This window comes from Gouania willdenowi, chromosome 12 (genome assembly GCF_900634775.1).
Source record: "Gouania willdenowi chromosome 12, fGouWil2.1, whole genome shotgun sequence".
In the NCBI taxonomy this organism is placed as follows: domain Eukaryota; kingdom Metazoa; phylum Chordata; class Actinopteri; order Blenniiformes; family Gobiesocidae; genus Gouania; species Gouania willdenowi.
In genome coordinates, this window is record NC_041055.1 from 16370188 (window position 1) to 16393770 (window position 23583).

The 23583-nt window shown below is 36.2% G+C and overlaps 3 protein-coding genes across 3 annotated transcripts; 1 reads left to right on the forward strand and 2 right to left on the reverse strand.

The window, feature by feature from the left end:
• Nucleotides 1-477: 477 nt before the first annotated feature.
• arpc3 (actin related protein 2/3 complex, subunit 3) lies at nucleotides 478-5563 on the reverse strand. The gene is made up of 7 exons (XM_028462858.1): nucleotides 5456-5563; nucleotides 5016-5115; nucleotides 3338-3414; nucleotides 2910-2978; nucleotides 2656-2782; nucleotides 812-906; nucleotides 478-708 (listed from the first exon to the last, which is right to left on the reverse strand). Exons 1-7 carry the CDS (start codon nucleotides 5459-5461, stop codon nucleotides 646-648), a joined length of 537 nt encoding a protein of 178 aa, XP_028318659.1. The 5' UTR covers nucleotides 5462-5563; the 3' UTR covers nucleotides 478-645.
• A 1029-nt stretch (nucleotides 5564-6592) lies between these two features.
• gpn3 (GPN-loop GTPase 3) lies at nucleotides 6593-12560 on the reverse strand. The gene is made up of 8 exons (XM_028462929.1): nucleotides 12378-12560; nucleotides 12141-12249; nucleotides 10336-10503; nucleotides 10102-10226; nucleotides 9361-9476; nucleotides 9046-9142; nucleotides 8860-8988; nucleotides 6593-7102 (listed from the first exon to the last, which is right to left on the reverse strand). Exons 1-8 carry the CDS (start codon nucleotides 12423-12425, stop codon nucleotides 7037-7039), a joined length of 858 nt encoding a protein of 285 aa, XP_028318730.1. The 5' UTR covers nucleotides 12426-12560; the 3' UTR covers nucleotides 6593-7036.
• A 1972-nt stretch (nucleotides 12561-14532) lies between these two features.
• Nucleotides 14533-22944, forward strand: rnf170 (ring finger protein 170). Its single transcript, XM_028462882.1, has 7 exons — nucleotides 14533-14738; nucleotides 16507-16670; nucleotides 19301-19376; nucleotides 19531-19645; nucleotides 21463-21536; nucleotides 21805-21936; nucleotides 22090-22944. Exons 2-7 carry the CDS (start codon nucleotides 16531-16533, stop codon nucleotides 22357-22359), a joined length of 807 nt encoding a protein of 268 aa, XP_028318683.1. The 5' UTR covers nucleotides 14533-14738; nucleotides 16507-16530; the 3' UTR covers nucleotides 22360-22944.
• The last annotated feature ends 639 nt before the right edge of the window (nucleotides 22945-23583 follow it).

Consider the following 23583-nt stretch of genomic DNA (forward strand, 5'->3'; position numbering starts at 1 on the left):
AGCTGCAACAGTTGATGGATTGTCTTCGTTCCTTTCTCAGAGCACATAAGATCTTCATTTCTGTCACGACATAAAGACAATTTCAACCAAAAACTTAAAAAGTGTATCTGGAGAAAATCGCCTACCGTAGCTTTAAACAAAGCCCATTTGTGATCCGTGTTTAAGTGTTGTGTGTTGTTGTTTTACTGATGAGGTAGTAGAATAGTGTTGTTGCCCGATGATAATGGCATTGATGTAGGGAGGAAATAGACTTGTATAAATGTTGTATTTTTCAATGCAATGACAATAAATCTACTGTAATCTAAAATAAAGCTGTACTCTTTAAGATCTATATTTTAATGAAAAACTACAATAGCTTAATTTATGTTTACCTTTTTTTTCCTGCAAAATCCATGTCTACTAATGTATCTACATGTTCCCATGGCAACGTATTAACACCAAGGTGTGTACAATGTAATGGCAGAAAATGACACTTCATATATTTTCATCTTTTAATTATGATTGAAATTAATTAAGCATCAGCTCCATCAGATCAACATCCAGATTAAACAAAAAAAACTCAGTGTAGAAAATATTACACAAAATTTAACCTCTTCTATCAATCCCTACCCCAAAATGAACCCAGAGCATGAAACAGAAACCTGTTCACTGTCCAGGAGCAGACAGACTTTTGTTCATGAATTGCCTCTTGACGAAGCAAATCCACCACTGAAACAAACAAACACAAAATCAATCAGACCAACACATTTAAAAGGATTTCTTTACACTGTTCATTGTTACTAATAATGACAGCCTGTTTATCCCACTCCACCTTGCTGGGTTTGTCTGTCTGGGGATCAAATACACGATCACACAGTCTCAAGCCGGTCTCCTGACGGATCTGCTGGAGGTAAGCCCTCATGGTCTCTGGAACGGGTAGAGAGCCAATATCAACACTTTGTTTACAAAAAACATATTTCAACAATTATTTTACATTTCAGTGTTGAACTAGATATACTGCAAAGCTAAAAACCTCAATTATAACAAACCCGTCAAATGTCTATCTTTTCAGATTTATGGGAATTTGCACTGACGACACATGCTGAAGCAGAGAAACAATACAAGTATTAAACATGCATGTTTTTTATTGTGAAGTATGATGAATCCCTTAAACTGACTAGTGTGGTCAGCGTTGCTATTGTGGGTTGATGATTTTACATGGGAATGTGTACTGGTCACAACAGATTCACTGGTTTGATTCAGCACAAATCAAGTGGTTTATTTTTCCTTTCTTCTTTTTCTGCAGCCATCTTCCTTTTGTTGGCTAAAGCTTAAATCATGTGTCTGCTTCACGTCGACGCCGTACACGTAGCCCACTGCGTCGGCATGCGCCTCCAAAAAATTCTTACCACGCACCGAGGCGACACAAGGACTGTGATTGGTCCACTCAAAATCTAATCTTTACCATTTTTTAACTTGTTGTGAAGCGGTGTAAGTGTTGTTTCTACAATAGAGCAAGTAGAAAAGAGAACCAAAGTGGCCAAAAAGTGCCTGCATTTAATTATATATTTTCGTGGCTGTGAAAAAAAAGTGTAAAAGTGTTACACTTTTAAGGTGCGTTCACACCAAACGCGACTTCAGCAACTCTGGTGACTAGATTTCATCCAAAATGTAATGTAAATGACGCCACGTCAAGCGACCTCCTATTAAGCGAGGCTACTCATGTGTATCCTGTGACTAGGGGTGTAAAAAAAATGATTAATTTCACAATATATCGCGATTTTTTTGGGTGCCGATTTTAAATAGTTTTTTTTATTAAAAAAAAAAAAAAAAAACGATTTTTATTTATTTTATACTTAATCAATATTTTTGTGTAATGTGCAATATTTCAGTGGTTACAATGCTTTCAGTGGTTGCAATGGTTACTTTATTTTATGATGGCAGTGTGTAACACTGCATTTTCTTTTTTTACAGTGAAAATGTGCAAAAACACTAATAATAAATAGGATGTTTTGAAGCAAATAGTTTTGACTCAATTTGTCCTCTGAATGATCAACATCTTCTGATGAACATATACAGCAACTTGATTTTTCATCTCTACATTGAATTTTGATATTAATTGGGTAGAATACCACAATATATCACGATACGTATCTTATTGCAACATCCTTGCCAACACTCACCCCTACCAGTGACTCAATCGCGTGTCCTGAGTCGCTAGAAGTCGGTCAACGTTGAACATTTTAAACTTTTCAAGTGACACTGTCGCAACATCCAATCGGCAATGAGTTTCTCCCCACGTCAGCGAGCAAAAAGTACGACTCATCACGGGCCATTTAAGCAACTGTAGTTGCTCTCGGTATAACGCGCCTTTATACTTTGCAGATGTTTATATTGAAGAATAAAGCGTACTTTCTAAAACTGATATTTTGACTTTGGTCTCCAACACCACACACACACAGTTAGGTAAAGAAACGTATTATTACCGAAAGAAGTTGCATTTTAGGATACTTAAGACTTTTAAATGCTCCTCTGAAATCACACACACCCACAACCCTCTGCCAGCATGGCAGTAAATCAGAGTGTTGAACCACTGCGTCACATTGACAGAAGCATGATTCAGGCTTAAACCACCTGGACAGCAGCATGTTCTACATTTCTGTGCTTTTTCCTCACCCTCCTCCTGCTTGTTTGTTGGCTTGATATACATCGCGTTCAGAGGGAAACCTGGTTCCCCAGGAATGGGGAAGTTAGAAATGCCCAACGTGTACATCTCCTTCTCTCCCTGACCCCTGGAGCTGCACTGAAAAACACACAAAAGCATAAACAACAACATTTGAACACGTTTGTAAAGAATCTCAGTAAATCTGCTCACGCTTTTGCTAATCCTCAGACTCAGGCTGAAGATTAAGCCTAACAGTTCAGCTCACCTTCTGTAGCTTCTTTAAGCATTCAGAGATGTAGAGTGTGACGTAAATCAGGGTTCTGTCAGCCTCATTCTAACAGGAAGAGAAAAAAAAGCAGATTATAGTGACAAAAGGAGTCATTTCTACACCGGCAGTGCATACTGTGGTCTGTAAAGACTAAAGCATTTACATCACCACTAAATATGTAAGGATTGCAATGATGGAAAGGAGAAACAAGCAGGGGCATGTACTGTAGGGGCGTCACATGATCAGCTACTGTCAGTGAGCAACATTTATCCTCAGTTAATGTTTTACAGTGAAAACTTCTTCACATTTCAGAATTCTGTCAAGTTTCAACTTGTAAAGCCTGTGAGAGATGCAGGAATGGAGCCACAAATGCTGCTAAGAAAGCACAAAAATGAATAAATAAATAAAAAAAAGGTCTTCCTCACCTTAATTTCATAATTCTTAAAGAAAACATTGGCCTTGAAGTAGTAGAGCGCCTCATCTATGATGTCAGAGTCTATGCCTGAAATAAAAAGGAAGCAGTAAAATACAAGCACAGACCGACAAGTTTCTTTTCTTCTTCTTCTTCTTTTTGTTTATGGATATTTTGGGGATATATCAACAAACACCAATGAAAAAGGTAAATGCACATATGCAAAATAGGAGAACAAGAATTGAACAGATGGGATGGTTACACCAGTGTGTAATCCAGAATTTTTTTACCCTCACAATTCTGATATAGGAAAGAATTTAAGAAATGATATCAAAGGTTCCAAAAGTCCAATGAAGTTCATTAGAGAATTGTATGAAACCTGACTGAAATAAACCAACAGGATATGCTAAAGCACGCACGCACACACACTTATGTGACAAACCAAAATGAAGAATTCATCTTGACCTGACAACATAGCCAACTGATTTTGGTCCCTTTCAAAACAAAATTATGTTCAAAAAAAATACATATACATTTTCTACACATGGAAGAGAATTAATCATCTACATTATATATTTTCTACATTTAAAACAGTTTATTTGGGTATTTATGAATATAAATACGACACGTGACACTCACCATTTAAAGGAATTTGATGTACTGCAATGCATTGTATTTTAATTTTTAAAGAAAAAAAAATATATATGATATTTTCAACTACTAATTTTATTCTTGACTTATGTACCTAATTTGAAATATATTACATAGTGATGTCCCGATACAACTTTTTCACTTCCAGTACCGATACTGCAGAGTTACGTATCGGCCGATATTGATCCGATATCAGCACAAATCATACATACTTTTATTGCTTATTTTGCAGGGTAGAATGTTAGAAAAGGCTTGATCAAGTGATGTTACTCAAACAGAGAACAATAGTCAGCAACAGTATGTTACTTTGTTGGCGTGTGACCCACAGTCACCTATGGATAAAAGTGCTGGAGCGGAACATTTTTTATCGGAGAGCTTATATTGGTGATTTTAGATGCAGTCGAATAAAATCCGATATTTGTTTTCTGGCTGATATCGGATCGATATCAATATCGAATCTGGACATCTCTAATATTGCAAGATTTTTTTAAATTACAAGAAACTATTTAAAAGACAGATATTGTAAACTATTGAAGCAGCAAAATTGGTTGTTGTATAATCTTAAATGACAAAATTGAGCCAGGTTTTATTTTGAAGGGTAGTGGATTGCAGACAGCCGACTCATTAAGTGGGTGCGTTACTAGAGGTGGCATTTGACTAAAAAAATTAAAAACACATAGAAATGTGTCTCATGCATGTGACACAAGCAACTTTACATGTTTCCGAGTAACAATTCATGGATAGGCCCTTTTGTCAGTGTCGCAAGTTTCTACTTTTAGCATCACTTTTATTTATTTATTTATTTTTATAAAAATAAACTAGAGGAAACATGTCCAGATTGAGGACCACTTCCCTATCACTCAATGTAGTGATGGGAGTGTCTTTCTTTTGACTTCTTAGTGGACTTTTCTGACCTTATAAGGGAATACAGTTGATACATGCAGATTAATTCCCATCAGTGTGTCTCTACTAAGCTCTATGACCTATTGAGAACATCCATTATATTATATAATATCATGAAAGTGTGGTTGGGCCCATACCATCTCCCCTGGCTGGTCCTTTGAACTGGGTTTTAAGGGGCAGCAGAGCCATGTTCCCCACCAGCCTGGTTTCATGGTTCATCAAACTCGAATGATATGCCTAGAGAAGAGGAGTTCAGGAAATGTTTGATTTTCTTTAAATTTAACAGAGCCATATATGGTTTATCCTTGTAAGCATAAAACATGCTACGTGATACAATTTTAGTCAATATTTAATCATTTCAAAGCTGAAAACATTCATAGCGAAGAAATGTCCATGTTTGACGTGTCACATCACTTCATTTTGACCAAACGCTCGGATAGCAAGCTAGCAGCTAAGCTAAACAGACTGTGCCACTGCTTTCCCAGACGTTACTCCAGCTCGAAAAAATAGCTTTTCTCACATAAATGTGATGACTAAAGCTAAGCCAGTTCTCGGTATCAGAGAAAGATATACTCACCGGCATGTTGAAAAATCTATCCAGCTGCTCCAGTACAAATACGAGCCCCGCTGAGCTACTTCCGCCTCTCCCACCCTGCTGCTGCTGCTGCGATACAGGAAGTGGGCCGGTGTCATGTGACTCAGCAGCCACGTGGGGGCGCCACAGTTCAGGAAAAGGCAAACCGTAGGTAACTTTTATCAGTGAGGGGCAGATAAATGTAACTTTCTGATCTGAGGGCCATATTATCAACATCCATGTCAATATTTAGAAGGATTATCCATCTGGGCATTAACACAGGAAAGAAAAAAGGATTTAATGGATGTTTGTTGGCGTTTTACAGTTATTTTATTGTATGTTTTTAGTGTTATAGATCATATTTTGTGTTTTAATTGGTTGGTATATTCTACCATTATGTGTGCTATTTATTGTAGTGTATTTTGTGTTCATTTTTTATCTGTTTTGGAGGAAATATTGTCATTTTGTGTATTTTTCTGTGGTTTTGTATGTATTCTTTTTATATATTTGCATTTTTGGGGGGGCACACAAAACTAGACGAAGGTAATAATCATGACAGCGTATAGAAATAATACAATACAGAATATGTAAGCAGTAATTCATGTCTATTGAGAATTTACACATTTTTTGCGTGTTTTTATTTATATTTACACAACTGTATGCTATAACTTATCACATACTTACCTCTCTGCCAAGTAGGTACGGTAATATTTTCATCCGCGTTTGTTTTCTGCTAGTAGGATTACTTACTTCACTGATTCTAACAACATTTAAACCAAAAATAGACCTTAAGCCATGGCAGATTCAATTAAATTTCAGAGGAAATCTGGATCAATCTACTTGAAAAATACTTTTCTTCATTATTGAAAAAATGTCAAAAACTCTGTCTTGATTCATAATTGACCGATCTTTGGCTCAGTTATGTCGGGTTGGTTCCTAAATTTAGATTTCAGCTGAGTGCTCCAGCTAACATAATGTATGATTACTATCCTGTACATGTTCATATTACACGTCTCACATTTGTATTAGACATTGTGCCGTAGAAAACACTTGACGCTACTGTTATAGTAGCTGCATTTCAAGAGTCATTGCATTGAACTGCATAACTCATACATTATTTTAACATCATCTGATGTACAATAACATTTTACAACAAGGCAACATTTATTAAGGCAAAAATAAGTCTACATATAAAAATAATGACAAATTCTCTTCTTCCTAAAGTTGTCCCTTGATGCATGAGCTCTTGTCTTCTCTTATCTTCTTTGCATCGTTATGCTGATCTAGAGCACAGGTGAGTTTATCCCACCTGAATCCGGACACAATATTCTGCAAACCCTGGATCACTCCAGAGGAAGATAATCACACACATCCTCCAATAAACCCTATGGAAGCAACATACCAGGGAGCTCAGGAGGAACACAAAGTACATGAAAACAGCCAACAAACATGTGATGGAGCGTTAACTCAGCTCAGCCTTTGTGGAGTTAAACACCTAATGTTGGAGCTGGTTCTCTGTTCCACTGAGCAGTCTGTCAGTTAAACATTACAGTGCATTTTTATCCAGTGTCACACGCAGCGTTCTCAGCTGTTGGTTTTGTCTTGAAAAAGCTCATCATAGTTTGGATTTTCAGGCTCTTCATTTAATTCCTGTTGAAAGACACAGAAAAAAGGATTTTTACATGATTTTGTTGTCAAGATATACACAACTCAGTTTATAATTTCCTGAAATGTAGGCTGAATACCGCTAGGGATAGATAAACATACTTTAAGATGTATGAAGACAAAAAGCTAAATGTTGGACATGGGGGAATTCTATAGGTTTTGGTCAATAATACTCTTTAACATGATAAAAATTAGACTATGACAAGACAAACTATCTCAAAATTTGATACAATTTTAATTTCAAAATAAATAAATATATTAATGATGGGCGATGACGCAAGATGTATGAAATGACTATATTGCGACTAGGGCTGTCACTTTAACGCGTTAATTGCGATTATTTACAGGAAAAAAACAAATGGAAAACGCAAGCCTAGGTGTGTGCAAATCGAGCAAGAAAGAGCTTTGCTGCCTCTGCTAGCACCTCAATGCTAAACATGTAGCAGCTAGCACGGACAGCTAGTGCAGACACTTGGACAGTGCTAACTGCAACATGCTCCGAGCACGCCGTGTTGCCAAAACTGGACAAAATGACAGGATTCAGAGCCAAAATGAACAAGTCCTCATGTTTTCTTTCATTTGTACTTTCTATTATTTTAATATTGACTAAAGTACACATCAATAGGACAGGTAGCCCTTGGGACAAGTCTCAAATACAGCAAAATGTAAATGCTAAACCTGCATTTGTTCAAGTCTTTTAAAAACAATAAATGCCTTTATAAAGACACTTTATTACATACCAATTTTTTGAACTGTCGCAATAATGTGATTTAAATGAAAATACCCCAAGTTGAGGGCGTTTCTCTGCAATTTTTAGGTGCGATTAAAAAACAGATTACATTAATCAATTACAGAGTATAATTAATTAATCACACAATTTTTTAAATTTCTTGACAGCACTAATTGCGACTATTGACTACAAATTGTCACGTGAATGCTTTGCTATCAGCTGGGATTCTTTCACTCTCCTGGCGCTCCTCACACACCAACCCAAATTCCACAAGTGTTATGAGAGCTCATGTTGTCGGTTTTATATGTTTTTAAAGCTGCTTTGATCGTGCACAGCAACATACTTAGTTTCTCGTGGGATTTATGCCGCTCAAGCTCATTGAAGATTTTGTTTGGAAGCTAGCTTTTGTTATTAGATCAGATTTAATTAGCTGAATAAGCTAACATTTTAGTTATTTTTATATTGCTAGATTTATTTGTTTAGTAATATAATTACTGTTGAATTTGGTGATTTGACATAAATAAAAACAAGGGTTTTATATCTGTTTGCTTACTGTAGTCAATGGATACCCACACAAGCCTTGTTGAAAAGTTTGAAATAGGCACAAAGTGTTAGATGGCACACCCTTTAATATAAGGGGGCTACTTGAATCACGATATCGGTATCATTTTATGCACCAAAGGGTTGAATTTAAAATTTGCAGAGTGATCGAGAAAATATCGATATATATATATATATTGTACATCGTACCATATCGTGGCAAAAAAAAAAAAAACAGACAAAGTTACTTGTAGAAGGAAACCAGCACCTAATTGGTCCAATCAGTTGATAGTTTTGAGGTTAGGATAAATTAGTTTAAAGGCCAAGATGATAAATGAACTAATCAGCCTTTGTTTATGTCCTAGTTGCAGGAGGAAAAAACAGATTAAGAAATGTAAGATGACGTCATTTCAAAAATCAAATAGGAAATGAGTGGATGTGGATGAGGAAACATCTGATAGTTTTCAATCACCTTTGGCTCCTTGAACTCCAGGTCCTCTCCATACTGGATGGAAAAGTCAATGTGTTGCATCACGATGTTGATGCCTTCCTCATCTGATCGATCAAAGGGGAGGAACCTCACCATGCTGTAGTCGTCAATCTAAAAGCACAACCTTGTTTTACATCGACAACACCAACGTTTAAAGCGTTTGCTCACCAGTTCACAGATGGCTTTGGTGAGCTTTTTGAACTTGGTGCTCCTGATGGTATCAGAGGTGTCCTCCATCATTGAGTACATGTCTGGATCCAAGTACCTAAAGAAATGAAAAGAGAAATAAAAAGTATTTTATCTCCAGTTTAAAGGAATCCTCCACTGGTGTATGGTGCAAACTAATGCGTTTTGTTAGGCATAGATCTTGTAATAAGGACATTTCAATGGGTTTAGACCACATTTGTAACAACAGTGGACAATCCCTTTAATGACAACTCATCTCATGGTGGAGATGGTTTATTGTGTTCCTCTGAAACATACTTCTCTATTTCTTTCTTGGCTTTAGGACTGAGCAGGTCCATCTTGGTCATGATGTTCACTTGAGGAATTTCTAAGGATACCATCGCACTGAGGGCTGCCATGACTCCAGAGATAAACTGTAGTGAGGACACAAGACATCAATTCTGCTGTTTTAAAAAAAAAAAAATTCATTTAAAGCCTCATCTGTGACAAAAATAAAATAGAATAAAAATGTAGATTGTTATAAAACACAAAAAAGAACCGTGTAGCATAGAAATGGGCAACCTTTATCACAGCGGGAACATGACAATGTGTGTCTAATCCAAGAGCGACGTTACGAGAATTCATGTCTGTATTTAGAATCTAACAAATCTGAGGATTATTGTCATATTTGTTGTTATTTTGTGAGCTTTACTCTGATTTTGCTTATTTTTCTCTCATTTTCTGTATTTTTGTTGTCATTTTGTGTATTATGTCTATTTGTGCATCATTTAGTATATATTTCTTTAATTTTGCATGTGTTTGTTGTTATCATTTGTATGTTTTTGTGGGGCTGTACAAAATTAGTCCGAGGGCCACGACGGTTGCCCATGTCTGATATATCATATAAATACATTTTAAAACATTAAGCAAAACTTAAACGTGAAACAATCTAACATAGCATATCTGTTTATCATTTATTTGATACATTTTTAAGACAGTGAATTTTACAGATGCCCCAAAGACTGTAATCTAATCTTATTGACAATGTGAAAGACCTACCTTAAAAGACTCCACCATGAACTGCGAGTCGACTAAAAATACACCACAAACCCTAAACTCCCATTGCTGGAGCTGCTCCACCAGCTGCTTCATCACAGGGAGGTGTGTGTAGAGCTCGATCTGACCTGCAAAAGGAAACCATGTGAAAAACGTCGACCGGCTACTGTACGTCAGCAGGAGAAGTTCAAATAGGTAAAGTCGTGAACATTAGAGAGTAATGTTCCCTCCATTTACCAGGGCAGTCAAACAGGATGTAGTCGTCCTCAGTATGACCCAGACTCTCCTCGAGCCAGTCAAAGTTGTTGGCAAAGTACTCCATGCAGAAGACCAGACCTCCGTTAGGCCCAAATCGAAGAGAGTCGTCCTCCATCACGTCATCCACCTGGATGAGCTCACGGATGTCTGGATTAAAAGGAGCAGAAAGAGGACAAATGTTGATCACAAACTAAACACAGTGGTATGAACAGATACTAGGATTCTGTAATGAATGATTTCGTCTTCTAATGGATGACAGAACCAAATATTTTGGCCGCTCCAAACACCAGTTATCTTCAGCCAAACAGGAGTCTCTCGAAAAGTTTTGTTAGAATGGCGACTATAATCACACACCTTTGTACCGTTGATACATCTGTATCGCTATTCATAAGTTCCTCATTCTTAATTCAGAGGTACTGTAGGTCTCATATTTTAGAGCAGTGTTGCCCAAACTTTACTGCCCTATGTACCCCTTAGACTTGATTTCTTATCGCAAGTACCCCTTAGCTCATGTTATACATTATATATTTATTATTTGTGTCTGCAGGCTCGTCTAAACTCTTTCCCGTGTCTAGTCCATCATTAACTTTGAATTTAGGGCTTTTTATTCATGTATTTCTGATGTTTTGCTCGTTTTAGAATTTGAACTTCACTTTCTGGTGTATTTTAAAGAGTTGTGCCACAAATTATTATATCATACGGATGATAAAAAAAGTCTATAATGTTAAAAAATACAGGGACAAATGTTTGTGTGTGTGTCCTGAGAGGTGTTCAAGTACCCCTAGAGGTACACGTACCTCAGTTTTGAAACCACAGTTTGAGACAAACAAAAAAGTTCCTTTCCAGCTTGTAAATAAAACTTCCACACTTAATCATTTGCCTTCTACCTTTGTAGAACAAAATAAATGAAAACACACCTGAAGTGTTGGACAAAACGGAAAATTACTTATTGGCTTGTCGAAAGTTAAAACCATTGCATAAAATGTGTCAGAACTCCTACAGTTTTAACTGCGTTGGTGGTGTACTGACTGAGCCATCCTACTGATAATAACAGCAGTAATCAACACTGCTGTACATAGGAGTTTTTGGGACAGAAACAATTAGATTACAGGATAATACGCAGGTTTCGTTTGTTCTCATCTGAGGTATGTTATGTTTTCCTTTGGTTTAACAAGAAGAAAGAACATACATTTAAAAAAAAAAAAATCAAGCTTTTAAATCAAAATAATGTGATAAAATGTACCTTTATTCATCCAACAGTGGGGAAAGGCAGCAAGAAAAGTAAAAGAAAATATCACTTCACACATTGGGAATAAATAAAGGAAACATGTAGGGCTGCACAATAATTCAAATTTTAATCGAGATCACAATTTGGGTTGCCACGATTAAATTAATCTGAACGTCGGCAATATTTATATTTAAAATACTGGCTCCGCACTCTGAAATAATGTATTTATTTTGTTACTCTTTGAAACATTTTAAATTCTTTTTTTTAAGCATGATTCCTATTTAAAGCTTCATTTTGCACTGTAAACTGTACACATATTGTTTGATTCAAAGTTAATAAGTAATGTAATAAAAATACAGATTTTTTTTTTCCTAACATGATAAATAATTGTGATTACAATATTGATCAAAAATATGTGGATTATGTGTCCATTACCCATTCCTAGTGTAACATTAAGTATTTCACACGTATCCCTAACTAAAGAGCACAGTGTGCGTCTATTATAATCATGTGTATCACATTGAGGGGCTGTGTGTTAAACAGTGTTAAAGCTGACCTGCTGTCACCGGGTAGTCAAAGTGTTCTGCTGCCGGGTCCAAGTTTACCACCTGAACGTTGCGGTTTATGGTTTCTGAATGCTGGACAATGGTAGAGCAGTACGTACTCTAAGTTTAAAAAAAAAAAACAAAAAACAACAACAACAAAGCATTAAGGAGTTAAAAAGCAGTCTGCATAGACCAAAACACAACCACGTTTAGCATAGCAAGCTAGCTAGCAATAACTGATGACACACCTTCCCGCTGCCCGCCGGTCCCATGACCAGCTGTGCGTAACGAGGCATTTCTCCGTGATTAAACAGTTAAAAAGACAGGCTAAAATTAAACTAATAAATAGCAAAAAGTAGTTTATACAAGTCCGAGTGCTGCCGCCTCTAATGCCAGTTTTCTTCTGCTTTCAAAATAAGGATCATTGCAAACACTGACTGTGTCACTACTGCCATCTGTTGACTAAAGCCGGAAGTACACCTGAATAAATGATAATATTGAATTTTTATTTTTTTTGTATATATTATCATTTATAATTATTTCTAAATGTCTTAATCGATATGCAGCGATTTATGCTTCAATTAAATGACAATATACATTTTTATTACAGAGACATATGTTATCATAAAAATGATTTTGTTTAATATATATACACAAATCTTAACAAAATATGTTGTTTTATGTGTGTTACAGCTATTGATGCAGTGGAAGGAGAAGGTTGAATTAATTGTATGAGAATTAATATGGTGCAACCTTGTTCTGCTGTGTTTTGGTAAAAGTAGTGTCATCATGAGTGTTGGGTAAGTTGCTCTAAACGTATAATATATTTATATTACTAGTTACTGAATTAAAAATGTAATATATTTCTATTACAATATTACTGTTTTTTAACATGTGACTGAGTTAAAATACGTTGAGTTACTTTTGGTTCAGAACACTAATAATAACTGATAGTGTTTAGATAACTTTGGTCTAAGTTTTGTTTCAAATACTTCTGCTGTTTCAGGAGCGGAAAGCTCATTTTTGTTCTATTTTGTTATATTTAACTATACTGATCATCTTTTTTTCCTCAAATAATTGCAGACAGTGAGAAAACAAATTGACTTAAATTAAATATGCATGTAACTTGAGTTACTTTAAGTGTAACTAGTAATATGTTACCACTTTTCAGTTTTGTAATGAGTTACTCTACTGAGTTACTTCAAAAAGAAAGATAAAAAGATATTACTGTAATATATTACAAAACTAACTAGTTACTCCCAACACAGGTTATCATATTAGTGTTAAAGGTTGAGGTAATACTGGTAGCACACCACTGAAGGTCATATACAATGAACATGTCTTTTATTGTCCACTATTTGTACCATGTTATATAAATTTGAAAATAATTATGCATATATATTCACTCACTTTACAAAACACTGTCGATACCTATGGTTTTATAGAACATATTCCATCATATGAGACACCTATATAAAGATGTGCCCAGCAGTGGGTTGCAAACCTATATTTTTACTGAGTCACAGGTATTTGCACTGACAAAAAAATGATCTTGCACATTTTCTTGTTTTGAGCGAATTCTTTTAAGTATCAAAGTGTTGTGTATGTTAATAATCCTATTTGTTTTTGTCTTTTACATAATACACAGATGAAGTTAAAAAGGGTATCTTTGACTTTTTGACTTTGTTGCACTTTTTTTTATTATTTTTATTTATTTAAATTTTTTGTAAAGGCTCTGCTATGTGATCTTATCGTGTTTTTTTTTTTTTTTTTTTTTTTTTTTGTTTTGTTTTTGCTTGTTTTCATTTAGATTTTTTTTTTTTTTTAACAAACTAATTGTGTGATTGTATGTGTGGTAGTACATAAAAACAGTAATACATTTTAAACAAAAATATTACAATTTTAAAATAGTAAAATAAGATATAGTAAAAAAAAAAAAAAAAAAAAAACTAGCAATCCAAAAAAAAAAAATGAAAAAAAAAAAAGAACCCTAGATATTTTTTGCAATTCATTTAATTTGATCTTGTTATGATAAACAGTTGCTACTATTATAAAAAGTATCATGCCACGATTGGGAAAGCAATCTGCGTTGGCTATTTGGTTAAAGCATGTTTTTATTAAAATGTTCCTTTTTCAACTATATTGAACAGCTACAACACCTATAGCCTTTTTATGTGTTTATTTTATTGTAGTTGTGTATTTTATTAAGCATTTAATGGATTTGCTTTTTAAAAAAGTTTAAGTTAGGTTGAGCTTTTTAGGCTTGTTTTTAATAAGGAGGGCGGATTTTTCTTCGTGTTTAGGCTGAAAACTGTTCACTACACCTGGCAACCCTGAGCATGTGCACCAGTCTTTCCGGTAGGGGGCGGTAACTCATTTAAGAACTCGTTTTTCCTACTTAAACCTACATGAGAAGAACTAATGTAACCAAACTGTGACAGCTGCTGCCTGCAGAAAGAAAGCGTTGATTGTTTTATTTTTTAAAGTCAGGTGATAGTTACAAATGTAAAATATATAACGGTGCTCAATTTAAAAGTTGTTGAAGAAGTGAATCCAATCGCTAGATGTTTAAAAAAACATATTCCTATGAGAAGAGGACTTCTTTACTGGTAGGTGAAGGCGTTCTTTATATGCTAATTACTGACGTTTGTTTATGAACATTTTTAGACAATCCCAGGCTGTTTTATGTCTTTACCGGAGTCTCCGAGTCGTTTACACGCTGGGATTTAATAGTAAAATTTTTCTATGATTGTCGTTAATGCCCGTCATTAGGCTACAGTAGTCTAACTTCAAAAACGAAACCTTTTGAGTCCCAGGCGATAGAGTTGGTGTTATTCATTTACGCTTTGCAGCTAGTAGATTAGCAACCCAAAGCTAACAGCTAAACCATGTTACGTGACTGTAATAATCTCACGTAATGTCACTTCCCCGTTACCACAGAAAAATACGGCTCATTTTAGTTTTTAAAGGCGTTTACAATTATAAAATGACCATTGACCCATTAGCTTCCAATTTACAGCAACATTTGTGACCCAGAGCTGAAACTAACCGCCCAAACAAAAAAGTGTAGTTATTCTTTATTGAAATAAAATGCTTGTAATGCAGTATATACGGAGATTATAACACATTTTTAGCAACAAAGCAAGATATATGTTATCACCACCATCTTATAGGAAAACCAATAGATATGTGACACCACTTTCAATGGACGGGACAAGCGCAGGAGAAGTGAAGCTTTTATTTTTAGAGCTCCCCCTGCTGACTGGCGGCAGTATAGGTCATAAGCCCCGCCCCCTCACTGATAACGGATGGGATGTTGGTCAAATTGTAAAGTTAAAATACTCGTCACATAATATTTTTTTTTCAAACCTAAACTCCACTGTGATCATTAGTTATTATCACACTACGTTGTGTTCAAGTGCTCATTTTTCTGTGAAGTTTGTTTTAGATTAGTTATTTGAGGTTGAAAAACTGGATTTTACGTCATATATGACGATGATTGACAGCCGCGGATATTGCGTAGCTCTCATTGTGAATAGCAGTTACTTCGTGAAGGAAAGCCGAGACGCCATTTAACTAGATATTTGAGTTGTGACTTATGTTCGTGGCGTAGCTGGGCTACATAAGTCATCAGGGCAGTACGCTGAATGGGCGGGGCGTGTTACCAGGGCTCCTCCCACCGGACCCTACTGCGCAGACTCTGGCTCCAAATGACGTCAAAGACACATGAACAAAAGTTTTGAGTCCATTGCTGCTGTAGAGTCAATAACTTTTATTTTACCAAAGTCCAATTTGATCAGTTTAGTAGTTTTAAATATTTAATTTGTTATTGAAAGAGTTGAAGGAATGTGGCCTCCAAGATGTTAACTCATCTTGTATGTAAATGGTGACTGGACCTCATCATTTGACCATTTCCAAAAAATATTAATGATAATATCCTCAAATATTTAAAGTCCCCCTAATTATTGGCATAAAATAGTCAACAAAATAATTGATTAATTAATCAAATAATCCTCTATTTTTTTTTTTGTTTTTTTTCTCTCTGTAACACATTAGTCAGACACAAAATGTCACATAAATTGAGAACAAAGCCACTGTTAATTAGTGCCAAAGCCTACATTGATCAAACAATGTCATAGAAATTTCATTGGAAAAACCATCACTAGAATATCAACAAACAATGATGTGTATCATTGGTTCGGTAACAGATTTTTAAAAAAGCAATTCAATAGTTATACTGCACTCTGGAACAGCTTAGTGAAAGATACCATTACAGTTATTTTAAAAATGAATATATAGCTTTTTGGCCTTGACACCTTATTTAAAAATGAAGGATAAATCCTGACTTCTATATTCCTCCTTTTGTCTGTTTGGCAGAGTTGAAGGCTATGACTGTGGGCGATGGAGGACAATCACTGTGGAGACTTGGATTACTTAATCCAAGATGAGGACACTCTGATCGAGGGCATCAGCAACCAGGTCGTGTTTGTTGTGGTGCTCAGCATCGCCCTCCTTGTAGGGCTCCTCACACTGCTTTGCAGGTAGGAAGTGTTACAGGAAAAATACATACAAACTACTCATCTTAATATTAGGATTATTCTCTTAATTACTGCACCTGTTAGTGGGTGGGATTGAGAGGAGGCAAGTGAATATTTTCAGCGGCCAAATATGGACCAGTTTGAAGTGGGTTGCAGTTTATAGTTTGGAAAACAAGTAGTTTCAACATTAATGTGCCCGACTTTGTACTTTCACATATTAATGATCTGTAAAGCATCAACAATATCCAAGCAATAAGTGACGGATTTCAGTCCCTGCAGGATCCTCACTTTAAATTTCCTTGATTTTTGTGGCCAATTTCTATTTAAATCAGGGACAGGGGTTGATAATTAGCATTAGCTATACACTCTGTATGCATCCCATCAGTTGCATTTTTTGTTGCTGTAAATATGTCTGTCTGCATTGTCCCTGTCAAATAAATAAATAAATAAATTAGGTAATGTTGTGGAAATATTTCAGAAAAATTGCAAGATTTTTGAATAATTGAAAGTTTTTTTTTCAACAATTTGAGATTTAAAATGACTTCAGTTCTGTGCTATTTATTTATTTAAAGTGCAAACCAACATAGATGATTACATCAAATAACATCACAGTCCAAATGAAACATTTACATGATTGGAAAGGAGCAGTAAAAAGAATGAAATGCCAAAATTGCCCCCATAATATTTTTATAACACGTACCCTGCTGTTCATTTAATGTCAAATGTTAGTTCTACCTCAGGTGTGAACTGATTTATTATTTACAAGCTTGCGTTGCACATTTTGTGTGATTAAGCATTTATTTAATGTCTATATTTGTACATTTAACAGTTAATCTTTTTAATTTAGGGTTTTAATTTTGCTTACATAGTTTTGTTGACCTCTTTTTAAATGTTAAAGATTACATTTATAATTATTTAAGTATTTAAATTTGGTCTTTTTTCTTCTGGTCCTTATTTTAAACAGGTTAAAAAAAAACAAATCGAGAATTATTGATATCAACTGATATGAAACACTTATATCGCGATACATTTTACAGGCATATCGCCCAGCCCTAGTACTACCTGATACAGATTCACGGAAAATCAAACGGTATCAAGTAGGGATGTAACGATTAATCGTAAGGCAGTTAAAAATTGATTCATAAGTATCACGATTGACATCTATATTTATCCCTTCTCTTGTCCAGCAGTGTATCGTTGGGCGGAATCTGCTACTATTTTCTTTCTGGCCGCCTTCTACTCTTACATGTTAATGTTACATGTTAATAAATGATTCCTTACCCCTTTAGCACCGAAAGAATATTTGTAATATTACGTGAATATCTGTAAAAGTCAGGTTTTTCTATTAGCTCTGTCTGCTAGCATAGCATCTCTTCTTCACTGCTAGATTAGCTGCATGCCAACCGACCACTGGGTTACCAGCGCCCTCTGCTGGTCCAAACAAATATCTGACTTAAATCAGTGCAATGACGTTTTTGTTTTTTTAAAGTCCAATTGTTAAGGCACAAAATACATTTTCAGTTGCACTTTTAAAAAGAAAAAGAACTATTATGCAGTTTTGCATTGTTTACTACCAGCATTTAAATTAATAAGCTTCTTCTTCATTTGTATTATTCCTTTATTTATTTCATTCAAGATTTATTTTTAGTTAAATTGCATTGTTTTGAATAGTTTATCAATGGATTCTTTTGACAATTAAAAATAAAAGGGAGATAATACAGCAATTTCTAAAAAAAAAAAAAAAAAAAAAAGGAATATTTTTCAGTCATCATTTGACTACAGTCCCATTTTGTAAAATAAATTGTGAGAGAATCGTATCGTGAACCCAGTATCGTGAATCGAATCGTATCCAGAGTTGAGTGAATTGTTACATCCCTAGTATCAAGGTTTGGTACCTAAACGCAGCCTTTTGACTGTGGGAGTGGAAGAGTTGGCTGTTTCCATGCAGGACCTGAACATAACATTGCACGCACAATCCGCTTTTAAACATGCAATTCAGATCGAGCACTTGCAGGTGTAAATGTGGGCTAAACCATTTAATTTAGTTCCTGAACAGTAGCTGTGTCAAGTTGGAGATGAAACTGTGGAGGCAGACCACACTGGAACTACGTGAAGCCTCCTCCAGCATTAGCATTAGGAGCAAAGACATATTTCCTGACTAGAGGTCGACCGATATGGGATATTCAAAGGCCAATGCCGTGTCATGTAGAGCAAACAACTCTTTGGTGTGAATGAGATGATAAAACAATGCAGTGGGAGCATCAGCAGAAAGTTTCATCACGAAAATGAAGTCACTGATTGGATCGGCAAATTAAGACATTACAGCCGATCACATTAATTGCATGAAATCCAAAATATCGGCCGATCCGATATAGCCGATCAGATCGGTGTAAAGCCTAACATCTACCATCAATTTGCCTAAGAAATCCAAAAATGTTGTTTTCATACAAATATACAAATTCAGTTTATTCTATGAGTCATATATTTTTTGATCCAGCACACTGCTTTCAAAAAGGATGTGTGTTTTTTTGATTGCGCCTCATATTTTTCCTGTAATGACTAATGTGTGTGACTGTGATGTAATCCCAAAAATTCTCCTGAATTTCAAATGTGATCCACTTTGGCCCTCCCAGACAGGAACAGCTAAATATTCACCCAGAGAATCAGGAGCATGTCCGCGCGGTGCGACAGCAGCTGCAAACAGAGCAGGTATGACTGCAAACACCGACAAAAACAGAATATGTCAAATGTATCTGATTCGTTTCAGTTTTTGTCATCAAGAGTAGAAAAAGCAACCAACCTGAAAAACAATTTTTCGTGATATTTTTAATGATTTATTTCCACTTTGATTTGTTTCTGTCAGGATGACAATCCTCAGGCTGAGGCGAGGCAGCAGTACTACACAGATCAGTCCTGCCCTGTCTGTTTACAGCAGGCCGTTCTGCCAGTGGAAACCAACTGTGGACACCTATTTTGTGGTGAGACTGCTTAGAACACGACCTAAACACACTCAAAGTATAGTTTGTTGTGTAAATAATGTTGACGTTTTTCCTGCTTTTCATTAAATCTCTCTTTATTTAGTTTAACCTGACTGCGTCCAACTGGTTTAGCTTGAAAGTAGATATTATCATAAGGCACACAGTGTTGGGAATGTGGTGGGCCTGAGGCTATTAAAGTGGGTTTGTGAAACCACCACATGCACAAACCTTATCACCACTACTGTGAGCCCTTGAGCAAGGCTCCTATTCCTTAAGTGTTCCTCTGTAGCAGTCCACTGCTTCCTACTGTATGTAGTCATTAAACAGACAAAGTAGACACATGGGCTCTCATTTATCAACTGTTCGCACACTTACATCTGTGCGTTCGACCAAATTCTCGCAAACTTCGGTATTCGTCAATTTTGACGTGAGCGTATGTCGCAATCAGATCTCACGTCAGGTCTGACCTTGTGTTCGCAAATCTGAGTGTGTGGATTTGTGGTTCAGCAACAAAATCTGACCGAGACTGAAAATAAATACACACATTAAGAACAGATCAAAACAGTCACAAAAATGTGGAAGGGGGATATATGTTTGAGCTCCGTCCGTCTGAGTTAAAGGGGACAGCTTTTCTCAGAAACCGTTTAATATAGAATAACCAAATTTGGTGTGTGGCTTCAGGGTATCAGTACCTTGATGGAGTTCGAAAATGAGAAGCACACAGTTATTTTTTCCAGAGTTAGGCGACAGCTTTTTTTTTTTTTTTTAAAAAAAACGTTTAAGATAGGATAACCAAATTTGGCGCAATACCTTAATGGAGTGCCATTTTTTTTTTTACTCTGAGGTATCTTCAAAGGGGACAACTTTTCTTAGAAAACGTTTTCAGATAGTTATTTTATATTCTGATGTGATAATATTTTCCCATGTATACATTTAAGTTAGTTTTAGGACATTTAGGAAAAGGTTGTGAGTTATAATGAGAACAATCTGGCGGGGGAATACCGTATAACCATGCTAATAAACTTCGCTACCGAGCAGGAGCGCATTGGTTTACCCAGGCCAGTGCACTCAAGCACACCGGATACACTGCTATGCTCTGTGATGGAGAATGAGGTTCTATTCTCTCCGTACAACACATCACTGGGGGCTGTACGGACAAAATGGGACCTCAGAAATGTGCTGCAGTAATTGTTAATGTAGTGAATTATAGGTGAAATTGGCTGAAGGCATAATAAACACAGACGAGGGACAACATTTTGTCATTTTTAAAAGAGATTGTTAATTTATTTTAATGTGATATTTATTGCCTAAAGCGTGCGGACCGAGACTGATATAAACGTCATATCCGTTTGTGTCTCCGGGATCTCTGTTGTGAAGTTGCTCGCAGTGCACACGGGGGCAGACGTCACCTGCTCAGTGTCTGATCCTCTTCCACAGACCATTCAAATGCTCTTCTTTAATACAACATCTTTGTTTGCTCCACCTCAGATGTGAGGATGCCGATTTATATCCTGCAAAAGCCTATTTTCTTGTTTGACCTCAGTGGGCGGGGCCTCTGAATTAGGTGGGCGTAACATGTTAATGACGATTGAATTCAGCCGCTGCATTTATTAACACCCGATCATTTGTGCGCTGGGATTGGTCAAACACAAATGTTTCATAAATCACAAGTTGATCCTGTCGTACGACCAAAAGTTCACTCGTTTGCACTCGTTGTCATGCAAGCTTGATAAATGAGGGCCGTTTTTGTATGTAATTATCAAATGTTTGGCCAAAAACAACATTTGTGTGTCTGTTTGCTTTGTGATTATATTTAGGTTCCTGTATCATTGCCTACTGGAGGTTTGGTACCTGGCTGGGTGCCATCAACTGCCCCATCTGCAGACAAATGGTGAGACGTGAATGTCAACATTTCACTTTTGGTTTTTAAAGCAGCAGCTGTCAGGAAATGAATTTGAGATTAAGTGAGATGTTATTCCGTTGTAATATGACACACAAATGCTGTCAGGTTCAGAACTACAACCTCCACACAAGCTGTGAGGAAATAGAGGAGTTACAAACTAGAATGTTAACAGTTTTTTTGAATTATTAAATGAATATTGACAAATCTTAATTGCTGTCAAAATATTTATTTATTTTTTTTCCCCTTTTTTCCAAAGGTTACTTTGCTCCTTCCGCTTTTTCATGAGCACGCTTCTCCTCAGAGGGTCCAGGATGGCGAGGCAGAGCCACAGCTTTTAATAAGGGACATCACCGACTACAACCGCAGGTTCTCTGGCCAGCCGAGATCTGTGAGTGTTCTGAAACCCCCGACTGTAGTTAATCCTTTAGTTTTAGGCACATTAGGAGTGTGTGAATAAGTCATAGAACACAGAAATTGTAATTATTTACACAAAGAAATGTCAGTAAGCTGCAGCGTGAAAGTGTTCGTTTCCTGTCCCCAGTTAATGGACAGACTGCGAGACGTCCCCACCCTGGTTCGCCACGCATTCAGGGAGATGTTCTCTGTGGGCGGCCTCTTCTGGATGTTCAGGATTCGAATTCTCCTTTGTCTGATTGGTGCCATTACGTACCTGGCGTCGCCACTCGACATCATCCCGGAAGCGCTTTTTGGTCTTCTGGGTTTCATGGACGATTTTTTTGTAATTCTTCTCCTCTTTGTGTACATTTCGATCATGTACAGAGAGGTGGTCACTCAGAGACTCAACGGCTAGGCCACCACTGCCTCAGCCCTCAGCCTACCTGTGTAAGTGTCCGATGGAGAGAAAAGAATACATGTAAATGTGTAAGCTAATGACTTCACTTAAATAAGGCAGGTGTCAAACTACAAGAATGTCATGTTGCATGTCAAAAGGTTTATACAAAAGTTTACTAATGAGGCAGCCAGAAAAAGCTTTCACTACTGGTGCAGGATGTGGTTATAACACCAAATCATATTTAGATCGTAAATTTCTAAATAAAAGAAAACATCCCAGAAAAAAAACAAAATCCTTCTTCAAAGTGTTAATCTACTATGACTATCAGCTGCCTGTGTAGATGTGTTTGCAATCTTTGTTTCATTTTCACTGCAAATGCACCTATTGATGACGTCGAAACAGAGTTTGTTTTTTTTTGCTTGTGTAAGAAATATAAAAAGCCATTTTTCTTTTAAAAGGCAAAAGACAAACTAATGTGACATGTCCTGGCAGTCAGTGGATAGTCAAGGAAGACATAAAGCAAAGGAAATGCTTGATCTGAAAAGAAGAGTCCACAGTCATTTGGATGTATTTGAAGATTTATTAAAGATGGCTTTGAATGTGGGTGCTCTGAGTGATGTCATCATTTGCCACGTAAATGTGAGTGTTGGTGCTTGCTAGAATTAACCAATCAGAAGAGTCGCTTCTTGCATCAGCTCTTTCTACAGACCTGTTAACCACAGAATAGTAGTGTCCTTCCCTCTGTTCAGAAAAAAACAAGACAATTTTATTGAAATGAAATATATTTGAGTTTGTTGATTTTTAGTACAGTTTATGTTTAGTTACCGTACTTGCTTTAAGATCTGTTAATTTTGCTTTAAAATGCCTCATATTTCATACATTTTATTACATTTAGAAATTCAAATTATGGTGTACATACAACGAAATTGTGATAGTGATTAGAGTATATTTTTGTATATGAATGTAGTCATCAAATAGGAAAAAAGTATTGGAAAAAAAAATATGTTCCAGGGTGAGTTAAAAATAATTATAGTTTTTTTTTTTTTTTTTTTTTTTTATTATATAGATATTTAAAGTGGTTGTATGTTCACAGTGGACATACATTTTAACTGCAAGTTTTACGGCTAATGGTGACGTAAGAAATGTTTTTTTCATTCAATTATTTCCACTCTGACAGACTCCGCCCAGTCAGCCCCCTCCGGTAGATGCCGGGCAGGCGATGCAGCGAACCGTGCGGGTTGG

What these genes read in the sequence shown, in the direction of transcription:
- arpc3 (XM_028462858.1), bottom strand. An exon ending in AGGACCAGCCAGGGGAGATG is followed by an intron (nt 3,415 to 5,015) that starts GTATGGGCCCAA and finishes TTTTTATTTCAG; the next exon opens with GCATAGACTCTGACATCATA. An exon ending in AACAAACAAGCAGGAGGAGG is followed by an intron (nt 907 to 2,655) that starts GTGAGGAAAAAG and finishes TACCCGTTCCAG; the next exon opens with AGACCATGAGGGCTTACCTC.
- gpn3 (XM_028462929.1), bottom strand. Translation starts at nt 12,425, where the DNA reads ATGCCTCGTTACGCACAGCTGGTCATGGGACCGGCGGGCAGCGGGAAG. An exon ending in GCCAAGAAAGAAATAGAGAA is followed by an intron (nt 9,143 to 9,360) that starts GTATGTTTCAGA and finishes TCATTTCTTTAG; the next exon opens with GTACTTGGATCCAGACATGT. An exon ending in CCAAAGCCATCTGTGAACTG is followed by an intron (nt 8,989 to 9,045) that starts GTGAGCAAACGC and finishes TTGTGCTTTTAG; the next exon opens with ATTGACGACTACAGCATGGT.
- rnf170 (XM_028462882.1), top strand. Translation starts at nt 16,531, where the DNA reads ATGGAGGACAATCACTGTGGAGACTTGGATTACTTAATCCAAGATGAG. An exon ending in AGCAGCTGCAAACAGAGCAG is followed by an intron (nt 19,377 to 19,530) that starts GTATGACTGCAA and finishes TGTTTCTGTCAG; the next exon opens with GATGACAATCCTCAGGCTGA. An exon ending in GCCCCATCTGCAGACAAATG is followed by an intron (nt 21,537 to 21,804) that starts GTGAGACGTGAA and finishes TTTTTTCCAAAG; the next exon opens with GTTACTTTGCTCCTTCCGCT.